The sequence below is a fragment of the Empidonax traillii genome, unplaced genomic scaffold (genome assembly GCF_003031625.1).
Source record: "Empidonax traillii isolate 1590-97213 ecotype Southwest subspecies unplaced genomic scaffold, ASM303162v1 scaffold93:size1158651, whole genome shotgun sequence".
NCBI classification, from domain to species: domain Eukaryota; kingdom Metazoa; phylum Chordata; class Aves; order Passeriformes; family Tyrannidae; genus Empidonax; species Empidonax traillii.
The window spans coordinates 718,425-741,098 of record NW_020955286.1 but is presented as its reverse complement, the minus strand read 5'-3'; the positions used below and the strand labels follow the sequence as shown (position 1 = coordinate 741,098).

Below are 22,674 nucleotides of genomic sequence, written 5' to 3'. Positions count from 1 at the left end.
ACCTCAGCCACCCTTCATGCAGTTTCCCCTCTAGGCTCTTCACCATCTTCGTAGCCCTCCTATGGACACTTTCTAACAGCTTTATATCTTCCTTCCACTGAGGTGCCCAAAACTGCACACAGACCCACTTCTCTTTCAGGGCTCTTTCAGTTTGGACTAATGCCAGGACTAAGAAGCTCAGAACATCTTAATGTTACTCTGAAGAGCAATCATAGGATTCAAACTCAAAAATCAGAAGTAATAAAAAAGCAACTAAACTCCTAGCCTTTTAGTTATGTGATCTTGTTTCAAAGGGCAAAAGAAGTTCATTCACCCATGCTTGTAAAGCACCTCTGATACAATTTACAGAAGCTAAAAGCAAGCTAAAACCAAGTAGATAATGCCTGCATTATAGCAGTCTATTTTTAAAATGAGGGTGGCAGCAACACTGTTTCAATAAGCAAGCCACATATTCTGCAATTAGAGAATTAGGAGAACCTGCCTTATTCTTTTCTAGTATTTTGTCTCTTCTTCCTTCTTGAGAGTGAATTCAAAGGACAAAGCATTATGGAGCTAACACAAGTCTCCTACCTTAGCTCTTTCTGCATCTGCCGAATTTCCCAGGACCCAGAATGGCCACAGTTCAGCAACTGGTCTGCCAGCTGCTGGAAAGCCACAACTCTTTTCCCAGCTGCTTCCAGTTGGTGTCGGAATGTGTCATATCTGGCATAAAGTTGCTTTAGAAGGGAAAAAAAGAACAAAAAAAACCCAGAAAATTTTGAGTGCTCTCATTTCCCAAACATACATGTTCATTTAACAGAGCATAGCCAAAAGACAGGTAATAAGCTGATCATACTTACAGATGGAGACCCTGCAGAGAATGACAGGATTTTACCTCCAAAGAACATGAGAAGCTACAAACTCTTAGCAAAACATGAGGTTTGTGACGAAGATGGAAGGTAGAAACATTATTAGTGGGGATGGAAACAAACATTCTGTGCACAATGAATTTCAGTTATTAAATTATATATTTTCACTTCATGAATTCAAATGCGTATTCAGTACTGTAAATGGATAATGCAGTCTAATTTTAAGGTTTAGAATACAAGTTATTTTGAAATAGATTATAAAATGAGGATTCAGGATAGCTGTTGATTTCTAACAGACTGATATTAGATTGGTTTCTGTGCTCTGTAAAGAGGTACATCTGTGGATGTTCATATAGCAATCAGCAACCCCAATGAAAAAGAAAAAAAGGAAAAGTCCTAAATGGATACCACACTGAAATATTTGATTATTAAAAGTAGAAAGGACTTGCACTCAGAAGGCATTGTTGTACACAGTTGTTTCATACAGCTCAGCCCATTAGGTAATGCTGCCTGTTCTTCAGTCCTTCCCACCACTCTTCACCCTTTTCTCTTCCCATCTTCCAGTTATTTATACTTATTTCTTACTCTGTCTTTTAAGTTTTTATGGACAGCCTTAGAATCTGTTTACAGTCTCACTACATACAGTTTATTGGATTTTTGATCTGTTACTCAAAAAACTCACCAAGACATGTTCATAATCATTTCCATAGTCTTCAGAGCTGGCTGTTTGTTTCTGCTGAGTGATCCAGTCTTCCAGATCTTCATATTCTCGTACAAACTCATGCAAGACAAGAGTTTCATCCAGCTTCTTCCCTCTGTAGGGGGAAGGAGAAAAGGTAACACAATTAGACAAAGGCAATATGGAGGAGGCCAATCTTTCTTCCTGTGAATCTCCAAATCCTCTCACCAAGGACTTACTCTCTTTAGTGAAAGAGCTGACTATTTCTCAAAATTGGAAATCATGTTTGTAGGATGACAGCTGTCATCCAGGTCATAGTCATCTCATTGGCTGGGTGTCCTAGAAGAGCACTGTGCCTAGTTGAGTTGTCTCCCTGTTCTGCTTTTGATTTTAGTTGGGTTTCATTGCTGATGGTTTTTTGGTGCTTTGTTTTGTTGTTTTTTTTTCTTCCCATGGAAATATACGGGTTTTTTTCCCAGATCTGTCCTGATCTGTCTTTCTAAGGATAATTGTATTGCTCATGAAAATGAGAAGGAAATCTTTCTGAGGATAGTGCATCAGGAAAGTTGATGCTATCAAAGACTTTTGAAGCAATTCTGCTTATATTCCCTGTTTAGTAAAATTGCTGCAACCTAATGCCTATTTCTGAGGATCTAGAGTATCTTATAACTCAGCCAGGCAGGTTACAGGCCTTTCATGGTAAATAATATATCAATTTTCCATCTGCTAACACTGACTGACCACTGTGCAAAAATTCCAGGAAAGATGAACCTGGCTTCCCTCTATGAATCACAACTGCTCATCACAAGAGATGTAGCCTCCTGAGAAAGTCCAGCCCAAGGAGAATGCTGATTAGTAGTACAAACCAGAGCACAAATAAAGCACAACAAGACTCAGCTTAACATTAAACATGAATGAAAAAAAAAAAAAAAACAAACCCACATTTCTGTGTTCAACACACACACATGTTTTGGTATTTCTAGACTGAGTTCTTTTTTTCCCTGAACTTTTCATTCACGGGATTTTCTATTGTTGCTTTTACTTTTCCAATTGTAAACAAGAATAGAAACAAAAGGTGAAATACCAGCATTTTCTGTAAGCTTAATAATTCTAGTATTCAGATTCATTTATTTGTTATTCTACTTGCAGAGCCTCATTCTTTTTTCTGAATGAAATTTTTGTGGAAGAAAAATCTAAACTGTTCAGACATTTGTTCCTTTCTGACAACAAAGTGCTAAGAACCCTGTGTATGAGCTGACTGCCTTGTTGTAAATGCCTTGCTGTAATAATACAGAAAGGAAGTGTAATGAAAAATAAATAATTCATTCAAGAATAAAAACCTTTCTATACTAGCAGAATCACTGCGCATAAAGATAAGTGTATCTGTAATTGTGTCCCTTATGTTATGTAACAAATGAAGTAATTTTCAAGCAACATTAAGGAAATATTTTAAAAACATTTTTTCCTATTTTCCTGTGGCATATTCCAATACCACAAATGCAAGTCAGAATCTGGCATCTCGAGTCACTTTATAGGAGGATGATAAGGATAAAGAGGATATTTGTGGGCTTCAAATCCTTAATATGTAGCAAAACTCCTTGAATACAATGTAGAGGTTTTGCTTAGCAAAATTGAAAAACTTATATGTGCTCAGAGTTATAATATAGAAACAAGCAATTTCTTAAATACAGTTTGAAAAGGGAGGAGATAATTATATGATCTAAATTCCAGTGAAGTAACTGAAGATGTCAGTGGGCTTTGAATCAAACCTAAGATCCAAGAAGCAGTTCTAGTTTATACCTTGCTGCTGATAGCTTCTGTAACTCCTGGAGTCTTGAACGAACTTGTTCCTTTGGTGCATCAACTTCAGTATACTGGATGGAGCCCACAAGAGGAAGAGTTTGGGCACTTTCACTCAGTTCTTTCATCACATCTTGGTAAATGGCAATCTCATGCTCCAGTGCCTGGCAAAGAATAACAGTGAATTGAGAGCCAGTTGTCCAAGATATCCACTGTTTGTGAACAGCCTACAGTTGAGACATTAAAGGATGAGAAATATTTTTGGGAAGGATGTGACATTTCCAAGACTTGATCAATTGTAGATCAGTTTCCAGCGATATTTTTTGAAAAAAGAAAAATGTACATAAATTCATACAATTCAGGTGAATAAAGACAATTAGAATTTTCTGATGCATTATTAGGTAGAGAAAAGTATTCCTGGAATAATGCTTTATCTGTATCTTTGAGGGAAAAGATACAAGGCTTCTGCATGCATCCGTTGAAAAAGAAAAATAAGATGAAAATATTCGCTATTTTCCTTTTTACCCAAACTACATTTTTCCAACCATATTAACATACTGCATTGATCTCTTCTGTCAGTCTATTCACACATGGGCATATATCAACATGAAGTATCTTGTAGATGGCTCAACACTGAAGTACCAATGAGACAAAAAATGTTATGATCTGAGACAGACCAAAAGATCATGCTACCTTACAGAATTCAAGAAGAGGAATACCTTATGTTTCTTGATGAGCTTCAGTGTTCCGTCTTCATCTTTACCATAGTCCTTGCTTGTCACGAGTGGATATTTTTCGGCAATCCAAGCCTCCAGGTCTGAAGTATTCATTAAAAACTATTAGTTAAAGAGAGAACAAATGAGTTGCTACTTCAAATTTAAAAACACTCAAATAATTTTTTTTACCTAATAAATTCTAAATGGAGGGTACACTATAAGATTTACTGTGATGTTTTATTAAATATTCAATTCACTGTTCTGTGAAATCATAAAAAGATGAAGGACATCACAGATGGAAGACTTCAGTGCAGGATAACTAGGGTCTTCTCCAGGCATTACAGCTCTGGCAGTAAGTTTCAAGTTGTCTCATTTTCTTCACATCGCTTTCCTTACTTGGCTCTTTCTTCACCTTATTCACTAAGGGTGGGGGCTAACTGTATCATCTCAGTGTGACATATCTCCTTCCCTTACCTGAGAAGTTCAAATTACTATAAGAATCAGGCTTCATAAAGTTTACGGTATGGGTGTTTTTATAGATAGAGGAAATAAGAGCAAGATGATCATATACAGGGAACATACTTTAGCTGGGCCTGTGAACCCTGTGCAAACATTGTTTATGTCTACCAAACAATATGTGCTACCTGAATAACTTCACTCCTACATGATCCACTGATGAAAGAAAATTTGGATTATTGATATAAATATTTGCATGCAAATTTTTTTTTTTTTGAACAGGCTAAGGATAAAGTTCCAGAAGCCTATAGAAAATAATAGAGTCAAAATCCCTGACTTTCTCTGAATCTTTACTTGGAATTGGTAAAGATTGGATAGTATGAAAAAATCTCCTCATTTCTGATTCCCTTATCATAATTCTCCAGTATGAAGGGCCAGTTCAGGATCCATTACATTAACTAAGCCAAAGTCTAAGGCTGTATAAAGATACTGAGAAGGGAGCTACTACTAGGAGAAGTGTGTGTTCTGTATACAACCGTAGGGAGTGGGTATAGAACTCAAGGGAAACCTCTAGAGCAGCAGATCTAGACTGAGGGCTGCGTTCAACAATGCAGTCCAACCCTCCACTCCCATGAGTCTGGCCCCAAGTAACTGAAGAGAATACCAGTTCTAGCAGAGCTGGGTTTTTATTCACTTTAATACTCTGGTCCTCTTGTTTGTCTGAAGAAGCTATTGTGTAAGCTCTTTGCTGTAATTTGTACCTCCTGGAAGCCAACTGAGTGCTGCAGCTGCTTCATCCTTTCCTCACAGGACTTCTCCAAGCCCTGCCAGGCAGTCACAAGCTCCTGGCATTTCTCACTTATTTTCTGAGCTGATGGGTGCTGGCCTACAACCATTGTTTTTCCTTTATCCAGGACCCGCTGGACTTGCTGTTTATGGGCAGTCACTTCTGCCTGCAGTTCCTGGGAATGAGATAAAATAAAAAGAAATAAAGGAAGTGAATGTGAGGATAAATAAATTCTGGGTACTCCTAGTCCTAAGGAAAACTGGCAGCTGGTGACAGTGGGTAGAGTACAGCAACCTGACACAGGGGCTGTCTATTTCTACAACACCTGCAGCCTCGGACACTACTCCCAGCCCCGCTTGCATAATGCTCTGCTCTTGGTACTGCCACTGAGAGAGGAGTATGTAAGGAGCCAGCAGACATCCCTCAACTTCCCTGTCCTAAAGTCCTCAGCCTTTTATGCTTTGATCTGGTCCTACCCCTTCTCCCCTTATCTCTACCATGCTCTTGCCCCTTCCCCTGTCCAGCAGCTAGGAAGGTTTGGGAAGTAGAACAGAACAAGAGATGAGACATAAAGTTGGGGGAGTCAGCAAAGAGTGTTGAGCTGCTGATCGGAAAAAAGAATATCCCAGAAGATGAATAGGCTGGAGGATGATGGGAATAGAGACACTGCCAACAGTACCATGAAAATTATTAGACTCCTGCTCTGTAAGGCCTCCCCATTCGTTTTAAAATCTTTCTCATGGAATTTGCAATCAGGGTGCTGCAGAATCCAGCATTGTCTGCGGTGCAGGACAGCCGAGATGTCTCTGGCTGTGAGGAGTTGCTACATAGAATCCAACTACTCAGAAATCAGTGTTAACGTACCTTTATAAACATACTGACTGTAGCTTTTTCAAACCATTTTACAAGCAGTGCAGAATTAAAATAAATGTTAAATGGCTGTTATATGCTCTTGTAGAAAATCTAGCATGCACGACCTTCAAGATTCCGTGTATAATGAAGCAGTAAGCATAAAACTAAAGTAGGATACGCACATAATAACCCCCCCCCAAAAAAAAAAAAAAAATCAACCCAGATTAACCCACCAAGGAAAAAAACCCTCTTATTTTCTATTTAGTGTAAGGTACACTGGCTTTTTATCCACTTTTAATGGGAAGAGGCACACAATTTTTCAGAATAATAATACTCCAAAATAGTACAAATTTTATAGTTCTCACTGGAATTTTGTATTTGCTCTGAAAATCATCACCATCCTGCTGATTTGTCTCAATCCACTGAACCATTTTAGCTGGGCTAAAGGTGTTAGCAGTGAATGCACTCATACAAAGTGTTAGCTGTGCAGGTGCAGGTTTGCAGGCTTAGGTGAAGTGCAATGTATCACCATGCTATAATATACTTGATTAAAGGAGTTACCTTGTGTTTTTGCAACAAGTTTTGAGCCACATCCAAGGACTTCCCACAGTTGGTGGAATGGGCAATAGCCAAGCGCTCATTAATCCAGTTCAGTTCCATGTCATGATAATGGTAGAACTCATAAAGATCCACCGCAGCTTCCAGCAACTTACGCCTCTCATAAAGAGGTGCTTGCAAAGACTCAAACCTAGGGGTTATCAATTAAATATATGTTAAAACAAAGCTTTAACCTAATTCTGCTGCAGGAATTAGGCTATGATATCATTGTAAAGATTTCAAATGCTAGACACTTCTTTGCAATTATATTTCAATGGCTAATGCTGACTGCACATAAAAGAATCCCTTCTACAGAAGGCTACTTATGACAAGTAGAACTATATGATAACACTAAACATAAGCAGAGAAAAAAATTATTTATGCTTTTGAAGGCCTCGGCTTGTCCCGTGATGTTTTAAGGAACTAGTCACTATTAAAGCAAGGGACTAGAGGAGAAATGCAGCAGGCAAGGAGCAACGTCCAGCCACAAAGACTGAGATGGGTCAACAGGCAGCTGTGCAGTTGCAGATCAAAGCATAGTTGTGTTACAACTGGGAGGAGAAATCAATCCTGAGCATGGGTTAAACTTAACCAACTAAAAGACATTTTCTATAAGGTAGAATAAAAAATTATATTTGTCATAAGGGGTGGAGATAAAAAGAGAGGGACCTCTCACCTTTTCAGATATTTCTGTGTTTCATCCAGAATCCTCTGGGAGTCAAAGTGATTGGTGGCCATTTTCCTTGCATGAGATACAATAGCATTCATTTTCTCTGCCAGCTCACGTGTCTCATTTTCCAGCTGTCTGTGCTGCTTGAGTAGATCACGGCTGGAGCGCAAATCATGGCCTGTCTCAGATTCCTGAAAAACTTTCTCAATTTTCTCTATCTTCTTTTTGGCATCCTGCCAGGAAAAGATTACAGCACACTCATCCTGTCCTTTCAACATCATTTTCTTTAATTAATTGCTCCCTATGACAACTTCTTGGACACAATTTTTAAATCCAATTGTCCTTTCTTGATAACATGATGACTGGGTGTCTCTAAGAGGCTTCTCCTGGGAATATTTTGTTTTGCAAACTATTTCGGAGTACTTTTCTCTCTGAGCCACTAAAACACGTATTAAAAACAGCCTCTTTGAACTATCTTCAGTGACATAATACAAAACAATCAAATAATCTTCAAAGACTTCAGACTGTAGCTACAACACAATGATAATTCCATGTCATAATGGTATTGAAACAGCTTCACAACACATTGTTCCTCTTGCATAATTTTCCTGGATGACAGTGTGCTTAACACAGTGCCTTGCCTCCAGCCCCCAAGCAAGCATGTTTGCACAGCACTGACCTGACCCTTGCAGAGTTTTGATTGTTTTCCCAGTGCAGGATGCCCACACAGGTGCAGTGCTGAGCCTGAGCTCAACAGCTTTGTATCTTGGTGCTGTACTGGCTCTGTTATCCTGCTCATAACTTTGGAGTGAGCTTGGTTAGTGTTATACTGAACTTTCTCTCCAGAGACAAAATTGACACCTTAAAATACGCTTTTATCTGGATGGTATTCTCCTCTTTTTTATGGCATCCACACAACAGAGGAACCGAGCTCCTAGGCCATTCCTCCCCACCATTCCCTGTGACTTCCTGACCTGGAGCAGTTCCATGAGCTGTTCTTGCTGTCCAGCTTGTCTCAGTTTGTCACCTCGCTCTATCATCTTGCCATACAATTCCTTCCAGTTCTTTTGAAGCTCTGACATCTTCTCCTGGATAGAAACTGCAGCATAATGGTTGTCTTGAATCAATTGATTTCCTTTCTGGAGAAACACAGCACATCATTTTATTAGCATATCAGCATCTATAAAGTTTGGAACAAGATGAAAAACTTAGCTCCAAAATTGCCTTCACCTTTATCAGTGTTGTAAAGTGCTTCTCATTAGCCAACATTTCCTTCTCAGCAGCCTCATGCCGCTTTAGTTTGCGTAGAACATTTGTTGGATCACGATAGGATTCATCTGCTGCAATCTTGTACTTCTCTTCCATCCATATTAAAAGCTCAGCAGCATCACGATTAAACTCCTTACAGAAACAAACAGGATTAAATTGATTTAACTTCTGATTCTATGTGGGTTTGCAGTGAAGAAATGTGATATATTTTCATATAAAAGTTGTTCTACATAATCAACACTTTTAAATAAAGTATGATCTTAAAACCGTTGATGAGGTTTTAAGCCTTCATAGTAAAATCTCTTAGTCCCTTTTTCCCACATTTACTAATTTGTTGCCTTTAATTGTCAGTGAATCAGTTCTATCAATTCTCACTGATTGAATGTTTTAACCATAAGAGGTCCAATCCTCCAGTATAACTTTGTATCTCAGCACTTAAAGCTGAATTTGGTGCCTAAACTTACAGTAACTATACTAAAATATTAAGGCCCAGAACAATAATAAGTAATGAGCAGAATAAACTTATCCAGTAGACAAAATATCCTATTTGTGTTTTTCATTCAAAAATCTCCATTTTTGTTTTGGAATTTTGCTATGTCTATAGCTTTGTAAGATTTATCACCAATGGATCATCTGCTCCCTGGTGAGTGAGACTGTCTCACAGCCAAAGAGCTGCAGTAGGAACGCTCGGTAGTTTGAAATTTTGTCTCATATTAAGAAACAGGGGAAAACTCAAAATTCACACATCTCTGACCAAATCTGCTGTACTAGTCTTTTTACCTGCAGCTGCAGGGAATCCAACAATCTCTGTTTTCTTCTGGTATTGCTTTGTATCAACTGCTCCCACCTTTGACGGAGAGTGACCATTCTCTCTTCAATGCTACCAAGAAAAACAGGAAGTCCAATGCAGTATTAGTCTTACTGGTTCCCCTTGGTTCTGCTGTAGTCATGAATATGCTATAAATGTAACCTAGTTCCAACAACTCTGCTAATGGGAGGAAGGGATATACAGCCCTGTCCTCCCACCGTGATGGCTCCTCTGGAAAGCAGCTTTGCTTGCCAGCTACTCTGGATCTTCCTTTTGCATGGCTGTGTTACAATCGTGAATTGTAGTCATGCACTAAAACACCGAGATCTTCCTCTCTTCTGAATATTCCACCTTATCTAATAAATTTCTCTGTAAAGTAAGTGCTATGAGGCTTTGGAATGATCTTCTAGTGCTGGCAAGAAATCAGATCTTAAGGGTATTTTTAATAAATCTGTGGAGGGAGTTTTCAAAACATTATCACTTGTGATCAAAAAAATACAGTCTTCTGATCTAAGAGGTCCATTCTAACCCTCTATTTCTAATTCTTGTTTGCAAAGGGGTCCCCTTACTAGATCCTAGTGGCTCTAGCACAGAAGAAGGAATTACAGGTAACAGGTCAGCTTCAATAAAGACACAAAGGATCTGCTCCCAATGAAGTATGTCCTTGTGCAGTCTTCTGTAACGTTTTAAAAGCAAACAATAGTTCTAACACGTGATACTGATAAATGAAAGAATTTTTTTTTAGTAAGCATTTAATCAGTTTACATTAAAGAAGTTTTGTCACTATATGTAATTTGTGATACAAAGAAAATTATTCTAGTGTTCTGCCAAATGCCACTTCTAACCTAAAGCATTTTGTGTATCCTGAGAGCACAGGAAATCTATTTTTTTAAAAACAATTCTTTTTCTCCCACTCATCCAGCAGATTATGGCTTGGAGGTTGAGTAATTTCTCCTTAGAGAAAGTTTTTCCTCTCCACCTAATCACACTGGATCATTTATTAAAGCTAAATAAATGTTTGGACTCACACATGAGATGCAAAGTGCCTGCTCTCTAGGAGGTTCACTCCATTTTCATTAAGTGCTTCCACTCGTCTCTTCAGTGCCACCAGCAGTTGTTCAAATTCCTGATGTTGCTTCAGTAGGCTTCGAACAGCATCTACATGGTCCTGCATTTAAGAAAGAAAATTTGATTTTTTTCTTGGTTGTATTGTTGTTTCTCTAGCAGTGAAAAAAATACTGGCCCTTGTTTTCCTCCTTCTCTCTCAGGTATGGGATATAGTGTATGTTTTGCACGTGCCTCAGGATGTTCAGAGCTACAAACAAGCAGCAGGTGTGTAGGTTTGTATCATATCTGGTTCCTCTGTTTTATGTTTCCATTATGGTTTCATTGTCACCTTTTAAGAAAATCTGCATTCTAAATTTATGCCAGCATTCTAAAACATCTAGAGATGTGCAATACAAAAGGCTGTAACTAAGTAAAACTTTATTCCAATCAGTTGATCCAAAAGTATCAATGTTTTAGTTTCAGCTGAAAACATAAGAGATATTGAGAAACCACAACCTCCTTCTTCACTGATCTTGTGAATATTGCCTGTATTTATTTTTTTCCTTCATTTGCTTTGAAGTTCTTAAATCAATGAAAATCAATGAAAAGAGAAAGACAAAAAAAAAAAAAAAAAGTCGTGTTTTTACTTGACAAAAAAAAATTATGTTAAAAATTATGTTCAAGCTGAAATATTTTTTTAATGGTTAGCCACCAAACAGATGAGTCAATTTTATATAAACCATATGACATGTACAAACACAGCAACAAATCACAGCTCTAGTTGGTTTAAATTTTTTTTGAGAGACAGTGTGCTTTTTTCTCATGAAGATGAGTAAGAATATAAAAATATTAATGAGAACCTGAAAGTCTAATTCCCAACTATGAAAAAGCCATGACTGTAAGGATGAGGAAACCGATTTAATTAAGAAAATTTTTGCTACTCCCTGCATGGGGAGATGAGAAAATGAGATCAGCTTCTGTACATACCCCAAGGTCATCACCCCGGAGAAAGGCCTCATGGCCAGAGAGGGCTGCATTGATACGATCTCCCTCCCTATTGAACTTCTGCAATTCCAGGCCATCCTGCAGCTTTTTCAATCTCTGTTCCCACATTTTCAGCAGTTCTTTGTTCTCCTCGGCAAGCCTCTCCATGGACTGGTGGACTTCTATGGTGCTGCTGTTACTGGGTTGTTGTTGGATTACTTTGTGTCCTAGCTCTTCCAGCTGCACAAATCTTTCCAGAGTCAAAAAGAAAAATGTGACCTCGTTGAGTGAGAAAATATGAATTCTCTTTCATCACAGCTCTTCGCTCTTTTGGCAGTGCCTATAGATCAAGTTCCCCCACCCCCACCCCTTCACTCTTTTCCTGCCCACCATGGTTGTGCTCTACAAAGAGCAGCTGATTTTTTGCTCAGGGATACATGCTGCAGAGAGTAGGTGAGATTTCCCCATTTGAAAGATCATATAAGCAGCAGGCTTTCATATTAAAAGGGAGAGGAGCACAAACAATATCTGGAAATTCATAACAAGCAGAAGAAGAACCGAAAATTAGGGGCAAATGGAACATAAGGCCTGAGAAGGAGTGGGGGAGCTGGAATAAAGTACAGATGCCACTATCTGAGAGTGTCAAGAGAGCTTATGGAATACTATTACTGCAAACATACAGCTCCTCCTTCCCCCTCCATCAGCCATCAGGATAAGTATGCAAAAGCTGACTGGATTTTGTGTTTCACCGTCTTCTTTTGACAGTTTCAAGTGCATTTGAATAAACTTTTGGCATCACTTTCATGCACAATGTACGTACATAATAGACATGTTTCATTTTCACAGTGCTGTTGTCGTATCACCCCACTGCCTACCCTCATAAAATCTCTCTACCTTTCTTTCTGAGACCTAATTTCTTTCAGCAGGTCTTGATGCTCCTTCAGCAATTGCTCTGCAGAAGCCACATCCACACCCATTTCTTCACTGCTCATCTTCTCCCGAATGCCTTCTGCCCACAGTAGAAGCCTACGGCTGTCTTGCAGAAAGGACTGTTGATTTTGTGCCCACTGCAGAATGTCCTGCTTCTTTTGGGACTCCAGCTTGAGCTGTGCCAGAAGCCTCTCCATGTTCTCTACCTGCTCAGTGATGGCTCTGCTCTCTGCAGGGTTGGTGTCCTTAATACTGAAATAAAATACATTCAATTGGATGAACAGGCATTTAGAGTTTGAATCAAAACCCTTTAAAAGGAACAGATTTGGATATTTACACTTCCATTAAAAAGAAAGTCAGCTAGGACAACAAATTCTCATTGTGAATGTATAGAAAACTCAAAGAAGTAAAAAATTTTAAAGTAGTGTTTCAAATTCAAACTCCTATGCACAATTCTCTCTTATCTTCTTACCTTCACCCTTCCTTCCCCCGATTACCCTCTTTCAGGGTCTAAATGATACTTCCACATTTTAAACTAGGTAAATCCCATTCGTAGAAATAACTACTCTACTTGCTAGAGCCACAAACCGTCCTGTGATATTTATCCTCCTACCACTGTGAAGTCTAGAAGCAATCCCTTCCCCAGTCACCCAGCCATACTCAAAAGAGATCATCTCCATCCAGCATGCAAGTTCAGTCTTTGGGCTGCTAGAATGAAAAACCTCAAAAGCTGCTCATCCTCTTTATAGCCATAATTTACAACACGATCTTAGAGAACTATCAAAGACTATGGAAAAAAAGAGAAGGTTCCTTACGACTTTGCAACACTCCTCAAGTATTCAATTTTCCTCTCTATCACCAGGACCTCTCTCTCAATTGTATAGAGTTTGCGCTTGTATGACTCCAGCCCAGCAGGCACGTTCCCTGGTTCCAGATCCCTGAGTTGGACCATCTTGTCTTGCAGTAGTACTCCTATGCTTTGACAGTCCTGAAGAAATGACTTCACATCAGCCACTCCAATCAGTTCGGAGCCCTTTTCCTCCTTCAGAGTTTCCATGTGACTCCAGCTTGAAGAAAGATAACAATTGTTATACATGAAATTTTTTTGTTCAGAAAAAGTCTTTTATAAAGATTTCATCAGGACTTAAGTGGGCTGAGGGGGTGAACACTAGCACTCCCTCACAACATCAAAGTTCATATTAGTGCCATGTCAAAAAAGGGGACCCTGCTCCTTTCTGACCAGGTTCAGAACACGCTGAATATGAAGCAAATCAACTACCATGGTCAAAATAAAGACCCAGCTGTGCCTCACGATTCCCACTGAGTCACATGGTGCCAGGAGTATGTTCACAACAGGTACTAAATATACTTCGTGAAGTTAAACATTTGATGTTCCTTTCAAAGTTTGTGAAGGGTGTCCTCATCTGATGCTTAAGGAACCAAATCAGCTGCTGCAGTGCAGTACAGACAGAACTACTGTGAATACATCACTGTCACCTGTGGGTGAATTCACATTGTGCTCTAACATGCACACACAAATTGCTGCAGTTTAAATGTCTTCATGTCAGGGGCCTAGAAGCACCCCTTAGTCCTGGAGGCATGACACTGGGCTCAGGACCAGCCTACAGTCAGGCTGAGGGCTGCCCCGTTCCCACTGATGAAACTGTTTTCTAGGTTGGGAATGAACGGTCAGCTCTCCAAATGGCCCCATGGGACAACCCTCTGTTTATCAGTAGCACTTTTACCTGACGTTAATCTCTTCCAGACAAATCTGGATCTCAGCATATTTGTTGGGACTAATCTTCCCATATTTAACTGCTAATTTTTCAATGTCTCCCAGCTGGCCTTTGCCTGCAGCCAGTTCCGTTAAAAAGCTCTAAAGTAGAAAAGATATAAGAATTAAGAACTTGAGGTTTTTCCATTTCTATGGACACAATTTTCAATAGTCCGTCAGAGCCATTCACCTCCCACTTTCACAGTTGGCTTCTCCATTTACTGGTCTGCTGATAATAAGCACAGCTGCGCACGTAGGTCCCCGCAGACCCCCTGGCATCCCCCAGTGTACACACTATGCCTGTGCACGTATGTCTCACTCCACTGGGGTGCAAGTGCACCAGTGGATTTTTTCATCATTTGCCTTTTTTTTTTAAAGTGGTGTAAGATAAACCACAAAAAGAATCCTTTTGTACCATGATATTTGTACAGGATACAATGTTCACAAGAAGAAAAAGGGACAGAATCGCATCAGCTTCTATAATCTGGCATAGTCTGTACAAAAGAAATATCTGATTTATGCATTACTCTCTAAGTTGAATAAAAAGACTCTCAAAACATCATTACTCAACTATCTTTTCTCCCAAGGTCAATCTGATTTAAAAGGTGTCATCTGTGAACAGGGAAAAGGGATACCTGATATTTCTGCTGCATGACCTCCACATTGTCTGCTTGAGGTTGCAGAGTCCTGAAAATGTTCTCTTTATCTTTCATCCATGACTGAAATTCTTTGCAAGAGCTACGGAAGCGGTAATAGCCAATCATCTCCTCCAGAGCCTTTTTTCTGTTCTGTAAAACAGATGAAGACTTAGGTATTTTTGTAATAACTCCTTGCCATTTGAAGAAACAAAAAACGCACAACTCTTGCATTTAAGCTACAATATACAGGTGGTAGATTAGGAATTTTCCCAGACACTGCTGAAAGAGAGCAGAAAGGTGATACTTCAAGATCACAATACTTCTTCCCAGAGGAACAGTAGTTGAAAAGCATAAGAGAAGCAGCTGGAGAGTGCTCAGCTCCTGACAGGCAGGAAGGCCACTGTGCTACTTGCTGCTGCTGACTGAAGACTTAACTCAGTAATCTCAGGAATATGTAAGTCACATAGTCACAACATGTTTTTATTGGTCTTTAGAGCATGATTACACCAGGTAGGAATGAAAAATAGCATATTGAGAATGCAGGCTACAATTGGGTATTTTTTCTGGTATCAGGCCAGATAGCTCAAATATTTAGGTGCTACAACCAGCAACAATTATTGGGGGCGGGGGGGAAGGGAGATTACACAAAAGAACCCGCTCTTCATAAAATAAAAATACTAGAATGTAAATGGGAAGTTCGCCAACATAAAATGCGCTTGGTACATAACTTTAATGCTAATCTTGAGCCTTGAAGGCCTGCAGGAACTAACAGTTTTGAGGCACATTATTAAACTGAAAGCAGAAGCCAGCACAGCACTTAATTTTACTTTGCATTACTTTGGATTTTTTTGTGAAATGCAAAGCAGAAGGAGATACTATACCTCAGCCATGCTCTGTAGATTTTTGTAAAGTGAATCTATTTCGTCTTGGGTTTTCCAGATGTTCTCTGGAAGAAAATGAACATCTGGACTTGAGGTTCCAGTGGATGCAATTTCAGATGTTTCCCAGGTTCGACTGAATGGTAGCTTAGTTGTCTTTTGATTTAAGTCACTGGGAGCTTCCCTTTTCGTCATCTGTTATGAAAAATTTAACTAAATCAATGGATGAATATTTCTGATTTGGATAAAAATTTCACACAGAAGGAAAATTTGGACCTTCTAGTTCAAATCACAGCATTCTGACCTTTTAAACCAAATATTTCCAGTATTCCTTTGAATCTGTTTCCATCATTTTATTCTGAAAGAATGAACCAAATAACTGAAAAAAATTTTGGCTTTGTTTAAAGAAGTTTCAATCATTAAAAAATATATCGATTCAGTAAAAATCTCATTTTGGACCCAGATAAACATTGTTTTGTTGAAGGGGGGTTTTTTATACTTTTTTTTGTAGGTTTCAACAAAGCAAGGCAATCAACTATGCTCGTGGTCCTATTTGTAGTAATATTTTTGTACCTGAACATTTCCAGTTTCAAAGCCTATGAGTGCCCTAATGAATCCATACTTCTATTGTGTATCAATACTATCTTATCACATGCTTTTTCATGTTTAATAACAAAGCAGTAAATTTTTTATTCTAATAAAAGTTAATGCTGGATTGATGGAGTAAAGGGAAGAGTCAAAGCAGTGCTCATAGCTCTCAAATTTGTTTGGCTAAACATGGAGAGAACATACAAGTCTAAAAGAGGCAAGCTATAAAATGTGTCACTCATCTCCCCTGAATTCTGTTATTAAATGAATTGATCTCAAGTCAAAAGGTCCCTTTCTAGTCAGGGAAAATGTGGGGCATCTGCAGAGGTTGACTTCAAACTATATGCCTTAACATCTGTCCTGGATTGTATGAGTTGCTCTTGGCGCTGTGGGATGGTTCATCACTGCATCGGGGTACAAAAAGAATTTGTAAAGATGTTTCGATTAAGTGTCTGCTTTTTAAAGATGATTGAAATTAGTAATTTTATGACAACAAAGATTGAGAAAGTATTTCTGAGGACTGGAAGAGGGAACTAATATGATGTGAGTATTTCTAGCACAACAGAGAACACTAGCTAGGTGTGCTAAGAGTGGCCACTGAACTTCTTTGTTACCTAAAAATTTGCCTCAATTCTAATTAAAAACTTAATTTGGAATATTTTATGTTATCAAAATCAAAATATCTTATATAATTAAAAAAACATTTCATTTGCATTCTTCAACAAAATGTGACACAATCCCTCATCTACTTACAGCAGCTGGAGCTTGCTGTGCTGCAATGTCAGCCTGCTCTTTCAGGCGTGCCATCTCAGAGGAATAGGCTGCAATCTCCTTCTCCAGGCGCAAGTGACGATGCAACAGTGCTTCAGCACTTGATTCATCTTTGCCATAGTCCTGGCTGGCTAGGAGGGGCTGCCTTTCTCGCAACCATGAATTAGCTTCATCGATGTCAGCAAAGTACTGAAGAAACATAGGGAAGAAAACATTTGGATTCATCCTGAAAGTATCATATCCAGCTCCTTCTTCTTTAGCAAGTTATGAATACAGAGAAATGCCTTTAAGTTTGTAGCCATAAGGTTACCACCAGGTGTCAAGAAAGCTATGAGTAAGGTAGCTCTAAATCCATTATGTATTTCATGCTTGTATCACAGATAAGTGAATAAAGAGATTAAAGGATTGTCTATATAGCTCTTTTAAAGCTCCTAATTAGCTAAAATTTCATGGTGCGTAATAGTGGCAGTAAAAGAAACCCATAATGTATGATGTTGGTAGGTACTATGTAATTCCAACAGATATTTTCTACATGTTTAAGGAACAAACAATGAACTTGGTCTACAACAGAAGTTTGCTTCTTTTTTCCAGAATTTGTAGTCTGCTTGGCTATAGTTGTAAAAACTGAAAACAAGCTTTTGAGATACAGAATAAAGGTACAACAGAAAAAAAAAGAAAATCTATAGTAGTGAAGAACAAATAAAGAAGAACTAAAACACCATTATGGTATTAAGCTTACTAAACAGAAGAGAGAATTTAGAGTTTCTCAAGGACAAAGCTGTTCAGCCTTATTCAACCATTTCATGGAAACAACAGACTGAACAAAAAACTTAGGAAAGGGAGACTGGGGAATGGAAAAAGGGGACCTGAGATAATGTGATGTGATTTAAGAATGCTGCTTTTTAAGAGTTCTTTATTTGCAGATATTTGAGTGCTTGCAGGAGTGAAATCGGAGGCCAGAATGGCAGTGTCAAACACTTGGCAGGCTCTGTGAAGTTCATGTTCAATCTAAGTTTTACAACACATTTCTTTTGTTGTTGGTTTTTGGAGTTCTTTTTCTCATGTGAGGAAAATGTCACACAGCTACCCCAATCCCATTCTCAAAAGACTCTGCATCAGCACTATCATGTGAGTTATTTTCATTAGCATTTTCACCTTTAGAGTAACTCCCAGCTGCTTTAATCTCCTTCTTGGCTGGCTTGCAAGAGGATTGAGATTTCACTGCCACAGATCCTTTTGAAGACCAATACCTGAAGGCTTTCCTGCATGGCTGCCCTCCATGTGGGGGCACTGGGCAGAACTGAGCCTCATCCATGTCCCCCATAAACACACCACAGCAGAGCCCTCTTACCTGTTTGATGAGAGCTGCTGCCTGCAGGCGGCTTTTCCGGTCAGCCACCTCATCTTGGAGCTGCTGCCACAGCTTCTGGAGGTTGTCTGTCTGCCTCAGAATGTCAGCCTGGCGCGCAGGGTTCTTTTGGCTGAGCTCCCAGCCCCTCCTCATCACATTTGCACATATGGCTCTGTGGGAATTGCACTCTGCTTCAAGAGCCTAGCACAAGGATGGGAAACATGTCAGCATAACTCATTCCTCACCAGTGAGAGAAAAGAGGGGGTCCTCCTCTCTGCTACTGTAATGCATAAATTTCCTAGAGCCTCATGTCTTATTCATGCCTAAGACATTTTCCTTAGCTCTCTGAGATGATTGCCTCTCTGGTCCCCACATTGTTCTACTTTTTACCTTTGACCTGAAGCTTGCTATGCAGTCTTCTCTGAATGAGATACTTGTCATCCACCAGTTCAACTGTCTCATTCTTTCCAGAAGGAACAAATATACAAATAGATGCACACAAATGTTAACTAAAATAACAGAAGAGGCTCCTGTTTCTGTTTTCATATGAAAGTTCTCAAGCCCACAGGTCTCTTCACTTGTTGACAGTGATTCTTTGCCATAAGAAGGCACTAGCTCAGATAGGTATACTTTTGATATTAAGCCACAGTAAGGTCTTAGGAAAAGTGGCAACAGATTTATAAGGTCATACAATGTTATTCATTCTGCCTACTGATATCTGCCTTCTTTTCATCATCTCTCTGCCCATATCTCTCTTGGCCAGGAAAGGAGGGTGAGAAAAACAAAACTAGCAACCTTTCTGTTCTGCCCATCAAAAGTTAGCTAATACGGAGCCCAGTGCCTTCACTTGAAGTCCCACTTTTAGTCCAGTAGGAAGCATATTCCTTCTCTGCCATTTCCTTCCCACTTGGGGAGCAAATCCCTAGACTATAAATTTTTTAAAAATTCCAAACAGTGGTCAAGACACTTGAGATAAGGAGCAGTTTGACAGCTTTTTGTAAATAAACTGAACTGTAACTGACTGAAGGACAATGATGTCCTAAAGTCTTGCTTTAAGACAAAGACAAGGCACCACCAGCAAAATAAGATACCTTGTTCTTCTGAATAGAGGCTGTAATCTGGCTGACATCTTTCCCTAATGTTGTAGTTCTTGCTAGCTTCCATTTCTCAGAGACCCACGATTCCTCTTCTTTGCAGTCACGGAAGAATTCAAAGAGCTTCAAAGCCTCTTCTAGCTGAGATTTTCTGAACCAAAGAAGTAAACAGTATATGTCAGTCAGAAGTAGGATTCCATGGAGACAGTGGTAGCATAATCAAAGAAGAATTTAAAAATCAAAAATTTGAATGTCTTTAGTTCCTCTTTTTCATATATTAATTTATTCATGGAATAAGACAAAAGAAAAAACTATATTTCCTTCTTTCTCTAGGAGATAACTGCTTGCTAATCAGACTTCTCATAAAACAAGTTATAATAAATGCTAAGAATGAAGTTATTCTTCATCTATGAAAGTGAATGATCCTTTCAGTCAATTTCAATCATTCAAGTTGCTTTTGTTCTGTTTTTATAAATGGAGAAATGAAAAAATTTCAAATGCTGGGAAGTTCTGCCCTCTGATTAAAGAAGTGATTGGCCATCCTAATCAGGAAGAACAGAGACATAAACACAGCCCTACCGTGACTTGCTCAGAGCTGTAAGATTCTGATATAGCTGATGAAGCATCTGAACTTTTGCATAAAGCACTTCTGGTTTAACTGTGCTGTCCTTGCTGATTTCTGCTGTCCTCTGGGTGATGTGTGTCAATCTACCACCATAGGAAGAGATCTGCGAGTCAATCAAGTTGTGATTCTGCAGCAAATCGACTACTTCCAGGAGCTGCTTACCACAATCCTGGGAATTCACTAGCACCTACAAACAAAGTGAGAGTACAAACAAATCAGTTGAAAGATTCCTGTTGACTCTCATAGCTTCTAAATCTCCAAGAATATCAGATAGTTAAAGGAAAAAAGCTGCTTATTTAGAGGAAATACACTTTTCTTTCAATTTCACAAGCTAATAGCAACAATTCAGAGTTTCTGTCTAATGCAGTGCAAGTAATGGTCTCTTCAAAGCATCTGTTTTCATACCTAAGTTATTACTTTTAAGGGCTCAAGGTCTCCAAATTTGTGGCAGTGATGAATATCCCTTTCCTAATAACCCATCTGTAGGCAGATTGATTTACAATCCATATTCTGAGAATTTTACAATATCCCATTTTATGTATGTTCTAACTGCTGTGTTCTTTTATTGAGGAACTTAATTGCCTATCTAAATAATGCAAATAAGTACTTCACAGTATTTAATTGGTGGCTGATGAAGGTACCAAGTGCTTACAAGTCAGTCCTCATTCTAATTGTATCAATAGATACAAGTATAATTGTATCGATAGATACAATTACCAATCCTATTCTAGGATACTTATCCTTACCAACCTTCTCCCACATCCTCAGGCTATCATGGTTCCAGCAACACTATTACCATTAGGTGTTCTTTGCTTACTAACACTAGGAGAGAAAGATTTATAACTTGGAGACGGGCTCTTATCTTTAATTTGAAATTCACAACTTCATATAGTATGCTAACTCTTTCAACTCGGGCACAAGGCAACCTGTAGTCATAAGGATTTTTCTATCTTCAAGAACAAAGAATGGATAGATACGCTCTACTATTACAAAATCAAAATGATCCTGATTATTTCTCATGCTAACGAGATGACTTTGTGCTGAAAGCAATTACTGTGCATTTACAGTGGAATTTTTCTTTCTCACAAGCTTATAAACCTGAAAGCCTGAGCTAGTTCCCATCTGTGTAAACACTGGAGGTACTTCCAGAAGATAATTCAGGAGAATTATGTGAAATGGAAACAGAAGTTCATTTTATTCCACTTTTGCTTTTCCATTTCTAAATTTACATTTCTAAATTTAGATAAGATTATTTCCCACCTTTCCCATCTTTATTTTACTATATAACTTGAACCTGTAAAGTTTGCACTCCCTTGTATTACCATACCTGGCTTTCTGATTAGAGAGAGCCCCTGTAGCAAAGCCAATTTTTTCTCATGTAGTTACTTGTGATGATGAACTGAAATGCACAGTTAGGCATCTAAGTAAAATTTGTGTATTTTTACATAGCTGATAGACTTATCTGCTGTTGGCAACATTCAGTCCCTGGAACATAGCGGTTTTTCATGGACACTGGCGGCAGTGCAAGTTGTGTGCTGGTGGAGAAGACTCAGTACCTGCAGCTCTTTCAGCTCCTCTGTAATGGCATCAATGTCCCTTAGAAGGCCAAGAATTTCCTGCATTGTACCCAGGGATTGTTCTCGTCTCTGCAGCTGATCCAGGAGATCCTGCCATTGCTTTGAAATGCTTTGTTGCCTACAAAGGAAGAGAAAGAAATTACCAATTTGGACCAAAGGCTCTGGGCAGCACTGAAGAATTCTCAGTGTTTGTAGCTTTAGAGGAGCTAAATGAACATGCACAATACTGAAATGTCCAGAAAACAGGTCAAAACATTACAAGTGTTTTGACTAGCACATCAACTGTGATAGACTTCTTAAAATTTAGAACTTTTTTTTCATGGATGTTCACACCTGACGTTCCCCGTTGTTTTCACCTTTCATTTGATACAGTGGAAAGGTTTGGAAACAAAGAAGTGGTCTTTAAGTGGTTGCTTAAAGTAAAATATTAATCTAACTATATCGTGTCACAATCTGATCTCATAAAGAGTTTAAATTCCTTTTTTATAACTGTTTTTCTTAGTTTTCCCATAGGTTTCTGCTTTTTTTCTAAACATAGAAAAGCATTGAAATATCACAAAATAAGTAATTTGTGTGGCATTCTTAGACATTCACAAATCAGGCTATATAATAACCCAAGAATTAGAGAAGTTAAAATGTCTCAATACTTGCTCCAAAGTGGAGTCACTCTGAGAAGACTTTGTGTCTTAATCAATCTCCTCAAACTAAAGACTGAAAAAGAAATGTGTTGATTTGGAAAAAAAAATATCTGAGCACTTTTGATGGAAGATAGAATATTTGATTGAAATTTTTAGATATAGTTTCATATATAACAAAAATATCTTAAAGTTATTTTTCACCCTAAATCAGTCTAAGAGCTTGATCATTCAAGGCAAAAAAATAGAATTTTGAGGGAGAGGAAACATTTGCCTTATCTGCTGAAACTATTCACAGAT

At 38.6% G+C, this 22,674-nt stretch overlaps 1 protein-coding gene across 1 annotated transcript in view; it reads right to left on the bottom strand.

The window, feature by feature from the left end:
• Positions 1–22,674, bottom strand: part of SPTBN5 (spectrin beta, non-erythrocytic 5) — a 90,315-nt gene that overhangs the window by 58,562 nt on the left and 9,079 nt on the right. The window contains exons 7-28 of the mRNA XM_027881732.1: positions 21,719–21,857; positions 20,117–20,349; positions 19,535–19,688; positions 18,444–18,644; positions 17,075–17,281; positions 15,737–15,928; positions 14,853–15,005; positions 14,189–14,319; positions 13,259–13,510; positions 12,408–12,695; positions 11,517–11,763; positions 10,511–10,650; positions 9,455–9,554; positions 8,636–8,806; positions 8,380–8,544; positions 7,412–7,638; positions 6,700–6,886; positions 5,261–5,461; positions 4,047–4,163; positions 3,328–3,491; positions 1,531–1,663; positions 571–716 (exon numbers count right to left, since the gene is read on the bottom strand). Of these exons, the coding sequence (XP_027737533.1) occupies positions 571–716; positions 1,531–1,663; positions 3,328–3,491; positions 4,047–4,163; positions 5,261–5,461; positions 6,700–6,886; positions 7,412–7,638; positions 8,380–8,544; positions 8,636–8,806; positions 9,455–9,554; positions 10,511–10,650; positions 11,517–11,763; positions 12,408–12,695; positions 13,259–13,510; positions 14,189–14,319; positions 14,853–15,005; positions 15,737–15,928; positions 17,075–17,281; positions 18,444–18,644; positions 19,535–19,688; positions 20,117–20,349; positions 21,719–21,857 (3,948 nt within the window). The remainder of the gene's footprint in view (positions 1–570; positions 717–1,530; positions 1,664–3,327; positions 3,492–4,046; positions 4,164–5,260; positions 5,462–6,699; positions 6,887–7,411; positions 7,639–8,379; positions 8,545–8,635; positions 8,807–9,454; positions 9,555–10,510; positions 10,651–11,516; positions 11,764–12,407; positions 12,696–13,258; positions 13,511–14,188; positions 14,320–14,852; positions 15,006–15,736; positions 15,929–17,074; positions 17,282–18,443; positions 18,645–19,534; positions 19,689–20,116; positions 20,350–21,718; positions 21,858–22,674) is intronic.